This window comes from Neovison vison, chromosome 12, assembly GCF_020171115.1.
Source record: "Neovison vison isolate M4711 chromosome 12, ASM_NN_V1, whole genome shotgun sequence".
Lineage (NCBI taxonomy): Eukaryota > Metazoa > Chordata > Mammalia > Carnivora > Mustelidae > Neogale > Neogale vison.
This window is the reverse complement of record NC_058102.1, coordinates 97,423,340-97,434,826: the sequence shown is the minus strand read 5'-3', so window position 1 is coordinate 97,434,826 and position 11,487 is coordinate 97,423,340. Positions and strand designations below refer to the sequence as shown.

Below are 11,487 nucleotides of genomic sequence, written 5' to 3'. Positions count from 1 at the left end.
CAGGCTTTCAGGCATAAAAAGCGGTTTTTATGCTTGTTCACTTTTTTTCCTCTCACCTTGACCGCATTTGATGGTTTTTGTAGTATTAGAAGAAATCAAACCGCAACCTGATCTCCCTCTCAGAGAGAAGCCTCAGACTGGGTGCAGAAGCTGAATAAATTCCCCTTTGGCCGCTGGCAGAGTAGGTTCCAAGTTGCAGACCCTGGGGGCACAGGATCTTTTGCTCGTCCCCAAAGCTGAGGCAGTGGCGGCTGTCTGGGAGCTCCCGACCGCCAGAGAGGTTCCAAGCAGCAGTCGCACCCTGAGATTTTGCCGCCGGCCCGGGCTGAGAGTGCCCGGCTTGCGCGCACCTCTTTTCAGAGGCGGCTATGGGTCGGGCGCGCGTCTGGGGCACTGAGAACAGGGCGCTGGTCCGTAAGCCCCAGGCTGGTCTTTTGCGCGCCTCTGTCAGGGGAAGAGTTTCGGGCACGCGGCTTAGGTTTTTTTTTTTTTTTTGCTTAGGTTTTGAAACAATGGCGCAGGTCAAAGAGCGCCGGCTGGGCCTTGGTAACTCAGGGGAGCATGAGGGACGTGCGCGCGTATCTGGAGCTTTGTGGTAGGGCTAGCGCACGTTCTGCAGACCAGCACGGCTCCCATCCCCTCACAGGAGCCAGAACCCACCCATTCTCGGGCGCGCTGGCGGCTTAGGGACCAAGAGCGGTTTCTCCACCGCACTCTCTCTGCCTCAGCGACGGGGAGGCTGTCTGGGACCGGGGACTTAAGCCCCTGTCCCTAGCCGCCCCGATTCCTACAATTTCCCCCCGTGATCCTTTGCTCTTTTGGAGTCTCCAAGTTAATGCTGGTCCCCAGACGCAGGGCACTCTCCCTCGTATTGGGGTATTACTTTCCAACCGGTCGCCTCTGGTGGCTCCCTCCCCCTTTTGTTTATCTTCCAATAACAGTCCGCAGTTCCCATTCCACTTTACCTGCCCACTGACGTCTTCTGCCCCTGTAGAGATCCAGACGTGTATAATTCTGATCTCAGGCTGATTTCATGGGTGATTGGAGTTCTTTGGTAGGTAATCAGCTCACTTTGGGGTAAGGCTGAAAAGGCGCCTCTTCCTACTACCCCACCATCTTGTCCCCTGGGTACTTCTTTTAATTGGATTCTAAACTTTTTTTATAAGTCTTTTTCATTTTTTGAGGAGTTCTTTACACCAAGGTGATTTTAGCTTTCTTGATCATCCCAAAATAATACTGTCATTCTCCAGGGATCCAAGATTCCCTTTAGTTAGTGATATTTAAAAACCAATGTGGACATTAGTTGTGTTGGTTAGTATGTTATTGCTTATTAGCCCTCAGAAGACTCTGTGTGTATGTGTGTTATGCATTCATACCAATACCTCCAATTCTGATATACACTATACAGGTTACTTAGGAAAAAACTTCCTGTAATTTGTTTTCCCTACAGTGAGAAGCCTCGTTATCATTTTCTTCAATGCCACACTTGAGTAAGTCTAGAGTATACAAAGAAATTACAGAACTGATAATCCCTATCACTGTGAAAAGTAAACCAGATGTCCAGAAGTCAATTTTTTTCTTAACCTTTAATTAAAATTTGTTTGATGAAATGAACAAATTTTAAGTATCCAATTTGATGAGTTTTGACAAACATAAGCTGTATTCATATTAACGGACAAGATCAATCAATTGTAAATTGTGATTAGTACTTTGAGTTATAGATTAGTTTTGGTGTGATTTTATTTAAATTAATCAATATTTTCAAGACTATTGACTAGAGAAATATATGGTAACTATAGGCATAGACAAGAACAAATACCACTGGCACATATGGAAGATAGTCTTGAGCTAACAACTTAATCACCTCTATGGTAGAAACCAACAGGCATAATAGCATAAACATTAGGAGAATTATAGAGTTGTGGCATCTGTGTGTTTTAAAAATGGACACTTAGAATAACCCTAGTTTTTTTTTTTTTTTTGAGAAAATAAAATATAATTCTATCTTTCAAGAAGTCATTTGAATTAGGAAAACTTGATATTTGATATCATTTACCATGGAAAACTGGTACAGAAGTAAATCCTAATAACTATATACCAGGAATTAAATTCATCATTAATTCCCATTTATTCAATAGATTTATTGACATGTTGAAGAGATTAAGCTTGTGATTTTGATTTGATTTTCCCTGATGGTATTGCATGGAGCACTTGGTGTGGTGCATAAACAATGAATCTTAGAACACTGGAAAAATAAAATTAAAAAAAAGAGAGATTAAGCATGTTTTATGTTTTTGAAAAAGATTGTGTGAGAAATCAACTAAATGTGTGCTAAGTCATATTTTATTTTCTACTTCAATTTAAAAAATTTACCCAACATAATACTAAAATAAGAGGTGACTGGATTGATCAGTCATTTTTGTGTCCACATCTTGAATTCAGCTCAGGTCATGATCTCAAGGTCATGAGATGCAGACTGGCCATGGGCTATGTGTCCAGCAGGGAGTCTCCTGGAGATTCTCTGTTCCTCTTTCTCTCCTTTTCCCCCTGCTCTTTCTCTCTCTCTCTCTAAAATAAGTAAACACAATCTAAAAAAATAAAATAAAATAAAATGATGCAAATGAAATGTTTGATTCATTTCAACAAAGTATGCTTTCTTAATATGTTGACAATTGACGTTACAAAAAAATAACTTTACAAAATATTTCTTCACGTTACAAAAAGTTAAAGAAAGAGTTTCTAAGCTCAGGTAAACTGAAGAGATCCAAATAATTACATTTTAAAGATCAATACTAAACTAGAAGAGTCAAGATATTTTTATTCACTGTTCTTTTTATGTTTTTATGTTACTTATTTCAACAAGCAGTATTACTTATCCGAAGCAGAAAGTATCTTACTAAACACATCTCTGAAGGCTTGTTTAACTTGCTGGTTTCTCAGAGTATAAATGAATGGATTCAACATAGGGGCAACTGAAGTATTGAGCACCGCTACTCCTTTGCTTGAAGCGACTCTTTCATTTGCAGATGTCTTTATGTACATGAATATGCAACTACCATAAGTGATGGATACAACAATCATGTGAGAAGAGCAGGTCGAAAAGGCTTTTTTCTTTTGCTGAACTGAAGGGAATTGTAGAATTGTCTTGATGATGTAAGAGTAAGAAAGGATTACTAATAACAACGTGACAATGATGATCATCACAGCTAAGGAAAAAGCAATCAGTTCTAGTAAATGTGTGTCTGAGCAAGAAAGTTGCAGGACAGGAGAAATGTCACAAATGAAATGATCAATGATATTTGAGGCACAGAAATCCAGGTTAAGAGCAAAAATCAGTGGAGGGAAGACAACCAGGAATCCAGTTGCCCAAGAACTGAGTACAATCTGATGACAAATTCTGTTGCTCATGATGGATGTATAATGCAAAGGTTTGCAGATGGCAACATAACGGTCATAGGACATAGCTGCCAGAAGGAAAAATTCTATAACACCCAAGAATATGTAAAAAAACAACTGAGATATACAGCCATTATAGGAAATGGCCTTTTCTCTGGTTACAATGGTGATTAGGAACCTGGGGATGCAAGCACTTGTGAAGGAAATTTCCAGGAAAGAGAAATTACGGAGGAAAAAATACATTGGGGTCTTGAGATGAGAATCCAGTAGAGTAAGGGCAATGATGGTTAAGTTTCCCATCATACCCAGCATGTAATTTAGAAATAGGAATAAGGAAATTACGATCTGTAACAGAGAATTATCTGTCAGTCCCAGAAGGATAAACTCTATCTGTTTTGTATGGTTCTTCATTTCTCTTTTGTGATTTCAAACAAATTCTAGAAATAAAGGTACAATGATAAGAAACTATATGGTAGCTTTATATCCAAGAAATAATATATAAAGAGATCCATATTCACATACATGCCCATTTATGAGGAAATACTCTATGAGGTGGAAGATATGATCTAGAACCATGCAACAGACAGTATTTTTAAAAAGCACAATAGGAGTCTGCTCAGTTTTGAAAACTGACCAGCAAAATCCACAATAGTTTACTTTTTCACCATTACTTACAAACTACCAGCTCAACTGTAACTAATTCCAAATTTTTCTTTCTTAAATAAATTGATAAAATATTGGTTCTAGATTCAAAAATAATTCATTCATTATAGTTATTAATTTCATCAAAATAGAATATGCCAGTACAATGAATTAAGACCTACAGTTAAATTCTGAAATTTTAGGTTTCATATTAAAGTGGTATTTGTTTAGAGCCCATTATAGCCTCTTGCAAATTCTCTATGAATACTAATGAAGAAAAAAAAATGACAAAAGAAAAGGTATGTAAGAATGTAATACCACAACAAAATAAGTATCAGTTTAATCTAGGAAAAAAAAAAACTGAAACAATATGAAGCAAATATAACCACATTTACAAAAGTCCAGTAATGGGTCTAAACAAGAAGAACATACTAATGGCTACTGAGGAAAAGGACAATCTGATCTTAACACTGAAGTTTTGATGGGTCTTTTATTGTTTAGAATTAATAAAGAATATCTCTCCCCCAAGAAAGAATATCCAAGTAATAAATTGAAACTATTGTAACAGTACGTTCAATAATGTGAAAAAATGATTTCCCTTTGCAAAGGAAAAATATGTTTAGAGTATATAATGGAATATTTACCTTCTCAAAAGGCAATTAAATTTTCATATTACATAGAAGCTATATGTCATGGCATAGTTTTGAATGAAGAGTAGAAAAGAATCTAAATATTTTAAAATAAGCAATTTTTAAAATTATTTTAGTCATTCAGATAATTACATTTTGAAGTGATTCAAAAACTTCTAAATGTATTTCAGACACAAAATTGCAAAAAATGTTTATACAAATTGACCTCAATTTTATAAATGTCTGTATCTGATACACGAAGGTATGATTTCCATAAATATATACAAAAATAAGAGTAATTAAAAATAAAGTGCTTTCAATGAGCTGTCTTCATATTTTTTATTAAAAACTCAGCTATTCTTATTTGCAAACATGTTAGATAAAGGGCTAGTATCCAAAATCTATAAAGAACTTATCAAACTCAATACCCAAAGAACAAATAATCCATTCAAGAAATGGGCAGAGGGCATGAACAGACATTTCTGCAAAGAAGACATCCAGATGGCCAACAGACACATAAAAAAGTGCTCCACATCACTCGGCACCAGGGAAATACAAATCAAAACCACAATGAGATACCACCTCACACCAGTCAGGAAATGACAGGTGCTGGCGAGGATGCAGGGAAGAGGAATCCTCCTACACTGCTGGTGGGAACAGTCAGAAGCTGGTGAGCCACTCTGGAAAACAGCATGGAGTGTCCTCAAAAATTGAAAATAGAGCTACCCTATGACCTAGCAATCCCACTACTGATTATTTACCCTAAAGATACAAATGTAGTGATACAGAGGGGCACATGCACCCAAATGTTTAAAGCAGCAATGTCCAAAATAGCCAAACTATGGAAAGAGCCTAGAAGTGCATCAACAGATGAATGGATAAAGAAGCAGTGGTATATATATATATATATATATATATATATATATAATGGAATACTATGCAACCATCAAAAGAAATGAAATCTTGCCATTTGTAACAGCATAGATGGAACTAGAGGGTCTTATGCTAGGGAAATAAGTCAATCAGAGAAAGACAATTATCATATGATCTCCCTGATATGAGGAAGTTGAGAGGCAATATCGGGGGTTTGGGAGGTAGGAAATGAATAAATGAAACAAGATGGGATGGAGAAAGAAACAAATCATAGCAGACTCTTAATCTCACAAAACAAACTGAAGATTGCCAGGGGGAGGGGTGTCGGGAGTGGGTGGTTGGGTTAGGGACATTGGGGAAAGTATGTGCTATGGTAAACGTTGTGAAGTGTGTAAACCTGGCAATTCATAGACCTCTACCCCTGGGGCTAATAATACATTATATGTTAGTAAAAAATTAAAAATGATTTTAAAAATTCAGCCATTCTTAATAATATCCTACCAAAGAAATTATACAATGGAACATGCTTTCTCTAATTTCTCTAATTTATTATTTTAAAAAGGCAAAATAAAAATAATGTGAATTCAGAACCTTTATTGGTTATATATTTTAGAGGTATATTTTCAATTAAAATAAATCTAGTTGCTTTATTTCAAGATTTACTATAAAGCTGTGATCACCAAGACAGCATGGTACTGGCATAAAAACAGACATATAGACCACAGGAACAGCATAGAGAGCCCAGATATGGACCCACAACTCTATGGTCAAATAATCTTCGACAAAGCAGGAAAAAATATCCAGTGGGAAAAAGACAGTCTCTTCAATAAATGGTGCTGGGAAAATTGGACATCTATGTATAGAAGAATGAAACCTGACCATTCTCTTAAACCATACACAAAAGAAACTCAAAATGGATTAAAGACCTCAATGTGAGGCAGGAATCTATGAAAATCCTAGAGGAGAACATAGGCAGTAACCTCTTCGACATCAGTCACAGCAACTTCTTTCAACATATGTCTCCAAAGGCAAATGAAACAAAAGCAAAAATAAACTCTTGGAATTTCATCAAGATCAAAAGCTTCTGCACAGCAAAGGAAACAGTCAACAAAACAAAGAGGCAAGCCACAGGATGGGAGAAGATATTCGCAAATGACACTAAAGACAAAGAGCTAATATCGAAGATCTATAAACATCTCCTCAAACTCAACTCCCAAAAAACAGAGAGTCATACCAAACAATGGGCAGCAGAGATGAACAGACATTTCTCCAAGAAGACATGCAAATGGCTAGCAGACACGTGAAAAAATGTTTATCATCATTAGCATCATGGAAATTCAAATTAAAACCACATTGAGATACCACTTAACACCAGTTACAGTGGCCAAAATTAACAAGACAGGAAACAGCAAATGTTGGAGAAGATGTGGAGAAAAGGGAACCCTCTTCCACTGTTGGTGGGAATGCAAGTTGGTGTAATCACTTTGGAAAACAGTATAGAGAGTCCTCAAACAATCAAAAATAGAGTTACCCTATGACCTGGTAATTATACTACTGGGTATTTACCCCAAAGATACAGATGTAGTGAAAGGAAGGGCTTTCTGTACCCCAATGTTCATAGCAGCAAAGTCCACAAGAGCCAAACTGTGGAAAGAGCCAAGATGCCCTTCAACAGTTGAATGGAAAAAGAAGATGTGGACCATATATACAATGGAGTATTATGCCTCCATCAGAAGGGATGAATACCCAGCTTTTGCATCCACATGGATGGGACTGGAGGAGATTATGCTGAGTGAAATAAGTCAAGTAGAGAGAGTCAATTATCATATGGTTTTATTTACTTGTGGAGCATAAGGAATAACACAGAGGACATTAGAAGGAAAGGAAAAGTGATTTGGGATAAATCAGAGGGGGAGACAAAGCATGAGAGACTGTGGACTCTGAGAAACAAACTGAGGGTTTTGGAAGAGAGGCGGTGGTGGAATGGGTAGAGTCTGGTGGTTGGTATTAAAGAGGGCACACACTGCATGGAGTACTGGGTGTGGTGCATAAACAATGAATCTTAGAACACTGAAAAAATAAAATAAATAAAAATAATCCGTGATGCACTTCATTTTCCTATTAACCTAAGGAATTGTTATCAATTTGCCAAATAAATAAGTTATTTCTAAGTAAACATAAGCACTGGCAGAGAGAAAAAAATAAACTATATCATATAGTGTATGTTTTCTTTCCTTTAAATAAAAAAACATTTAAATTACATCTCTTATTAGTTTTGTCTATCAGTTATCTTTGCCTATTCTGAAGTTATCTTTCTTTTTATTATTGAATACATAATATTTTTCCATTTACATCATTTAGCCCAGCACCTCATATACAAATTCATAAACCACACTAATTATCAATTTTAAGTTTTTATTGCTCAAAGTATTAATAAGAATTAGCACCTCTAAAGAGCTGTCTTTCCTATTTTTAAAAAATGGATTAAAATATGTAAAGTCAATTCTCCAAAGAAAAAATATCCTCCAACCTTGTCAGTCTGATTGACTTGTAGAGCTGTCAGGCACTCTGTTTATCCAGAAAGCACTAGGATAATCCTCATTCCCTCCACTATTTTGCAGTGTACTGTCTGGTTTAAACCACCTAAGTGTTAGAAATGCAGGTGGAAATGTGTAAATCAAACTTCAAGCTCTTCTGTTTATGGAATTAGAAAATAGAAAATGATCAATAATTAATGCTTTATACAAGGAGTAATAATAAAATGTCACTTTTTCATTACTATTTATTTGCATATAACTTATATGATATTTGTAATTACTCTTACATTTTTTTAAAGAAAATAACACCACTATTTTACTTACCATGAGCAGTTTATGTTGGTATTTTTTTTCTGTAGTTTATATGAGCAAGGATCAAGGATAACGAAAGGCAAACATACTCTCTAGAAAACAATATTTAATTTTGTAGGCAGAAAATTAATATAAAATAATCTCATATTAATTCAAACCAATACCAAAGAGATAAAGTGTGAATATTTTAATAATGTGATTTGTCTGCACTATCACATATATCTGAATATATGGCAGTATCTATGGCTTGGGTAATAAAGATTTCTCATAAATTCCTTTGTTTAATACTCTGTAATTTATAAAATGTGTATCCAACTAATCCTACCTCAAAAACATTCATGAAGATTAACATAGCTGAGATGATTAGATTGAAACTTGGGAAATATATATTAGTTTCCAATTATCTAAAAGGAATGAAGGCATCTCCACAGGAAATCTAAGGGGAGGATGTCCCTAAGGAGAAATAAGAAAGATGAAAAACATTCCAAAGAACCTACAAAACACCAGTTGACCTTGTCTTTGTTCTTTCATTAAATATAAGCTTATTGTTTCAAGCATGATGATAAACAATTGTTACAGTTGTCACATTAAAAACTGCCCATTTCATAACAATCATATAGACAATCAGCAAGTCGTGCTGTAAATAAGCAGAATATTTTGGATCATACATAGTATTACATGCCAAGATACCAATAACATGTGCCAAGATAATTCCTTTTGAAGTTTGGCGGGGGTTTTTGCAACATGTGAATCTATCACTGGAAGAACAGCATATGGGTACCTAACTCAAATACTCCTCCTACTTGTTTTTTTTACAAGTGGCTGTGTTCAATATTAAAAAAAGAAATAGAACTTCTGCTTAATATCATGCAGAATGAATATTTTCTTCAATGATTTGAGAATGTACACCTAACTTCAACCTTTTTGAAATAGTACTAATCATTATAACATCTATAGTTTATTGAATATTTATATTTTTTATTTATTTTCAGCATAACAATATTCATTATTTTTGCACTATAACCAGTGTTCCATGCAATCCGTGCCCTCTATAGTACCCACCACCTGGTACCCTGACTCCCACCCCCCACCCCTTCAAAACCCTGAGATTGAAATATTTCTAATTAAGTAAATGGATAGTTGGTGGCAGGCAGATGATGATAATTAGATAGAAAGATAATAGAGATGGTGCTAGATGGTAGATAGATGATGGATGATGATAGATAAATAGATTGATAGATGATAGATAGAAGAAAGGGCTATTTAATTTAGAAAACAATCAACTATCTAATGCCTGGTGCCACAACTAGTATATAAGTGCTGAACTTATATTTTGAATGAATAAATAAATATATGATTGAAAATTTGACATTTTTATTTCATAAATGCAAAAGCTTTTTCAAGAAATGAACTCATGAAGCTTTTTGAATATACCTTTAAAATAAAATTTTGACTTTTCAACCATATTTTATGTATTTTAAAGTTTAAAGGAACATATTACAAGGAAAAAAGCCTACAATTGAGAATAAATAGAAATAAATCAAGTAACAGTAATTCACACTAAACAAACCACAGGGGTAATAATCTAAGATACAGAAATAATTAGTGTGTGATTCTTTAAACTGTCATGCTCTGATCACTGACTGCCAATGAGATATATTCTAAAGAGTAAAGGGATGAAAAATCTTTTAACTTTAGTTTGTTATCAACAGTGGTACTAATAGAGTCATTCTGATTTCATTTTATACAAATTTAAGCATTGGACAAATGAGTAAATATTTTGATGTTGACAATTTCTCTTTTTTTTAATTAAATTTATTTATTTTCAGCATAACAATATTCATTATTTTGAACCACACCCAGTGCTCCATGCAAGCCGTGCCCTCTATAATACCCACCACCTGGTACCCCAACCTCCCACCCCCCCGTCACTTCAAACCCCTCAGATTGTTTTTCATAGTCCATAGTCTCTCATGGTTCACCTCCCCTTCCAATTTCCCCCAACTCCCTTCACCTCTCTAACTCCCTATGTCCTCCATGCTATTTGTTATGCTCCACAAATAAGTGAAACCATATGATAATTGACTCTCTCTGCTTGACTTATTTCACTCAGCATCATCTCTTCCAGTCCCATTCATGTTGCTACAAAAGTTGGGTATTCATCCTTTCTGATGGAGGCATAATACTCCATAGTGTATATGGACCACATTTTCCTTATCCATTCATCTGTTGAAGGGCATCTTGGTTCTTTCCATAGTTTGGCGACCGTGGCCAATGCTGCTATAAACATTGGGGTACAGATGGCCCTTCTTTTCACGACATCTGTATCTTTGGGGTAAATACCCAGGAGTGCAATGGCAGAGTCATAGGGAAGCTCTATTTTTAATTCCTTGAGGAATCTCCACACTGTTCTCCAAAGAGGCTGCACCAACTTGCATTCCCACCAACAGTGGAAGAGGGTTCCCCTTTCTCCACATCCTCTCCAACACATGCTGTTTCCTGTCTTGCTAATTTTGGCCATTCTAACTGGTGTAAGGTGATATCTCAATGTGGTTTTAATTTGAATCTCCCGAATGGCTAGTGATGATGAACATTTTTTCATGTGTCTGATAGCCATTTGTATGTCTTCATTGGAGAAGTATCTGTTCATATCATCTGCCCATTTTTTGATATGATTATCTGTTTCATGTGTGTTGAGTTTGAGGAGTTCTTTATAGATCCTGGATATCAACCTTTTGTCTGTACTGTCATTTGCAAATATCTTTTCCCATTCCGTGGGTTGCCTCTTTGTTTTGTTGACTGTTTCCTTTGCTGTGCAGAAGCTTTTGATTTTGATGAAGTCCCCAACTAATGATTTCTTAATGAATTTTTCCCTACATTTGTTCTTCAAAAGATCCTAGAAAGCTTTTGACAACATTACCATGCCTAAAACCAAGGGGAACAAGAGGAGCCAAAATTTTCTACCGATTCCACCTTATTTTTCTGACTTCTGCATACTAGATTGGTTCAAGGTTCAGTCTTTGGATCCGATCTCTCTTCTTCCTCTGTTTATTCCCAAAGTCCTCTTATTCAGTCTCATCTTTTAAAAATCCACCTAT

The 11,487-nt window shown here is 35.8% G+C and overlaps 1 protein-coding gene across 1 annotated transcript; it reads right to left on the bottom strand.

Annotated features, from left to right (window-relative positions):
* Positions 1 to 2,868: 2,868 nt before the first annotated feature.
* On the bottom strand, positions 2,869 to 3,843 carry LOC122891309 (olfactory receptor 6C70). The gene has a single exon (XM_044226868.1). It carries the CDS (start codon positions 3,805 to 3,807, stop codon positions 2,869 to 2,871), a length of 939 nt encoding a protein of 312 aa, XP_044082803.1. The 5' UTR covers positions 3,808 to 3,843.
* Between the last annotated feature and the right edge of the window lie 7,644 nt (positions 3,844 to 11,487).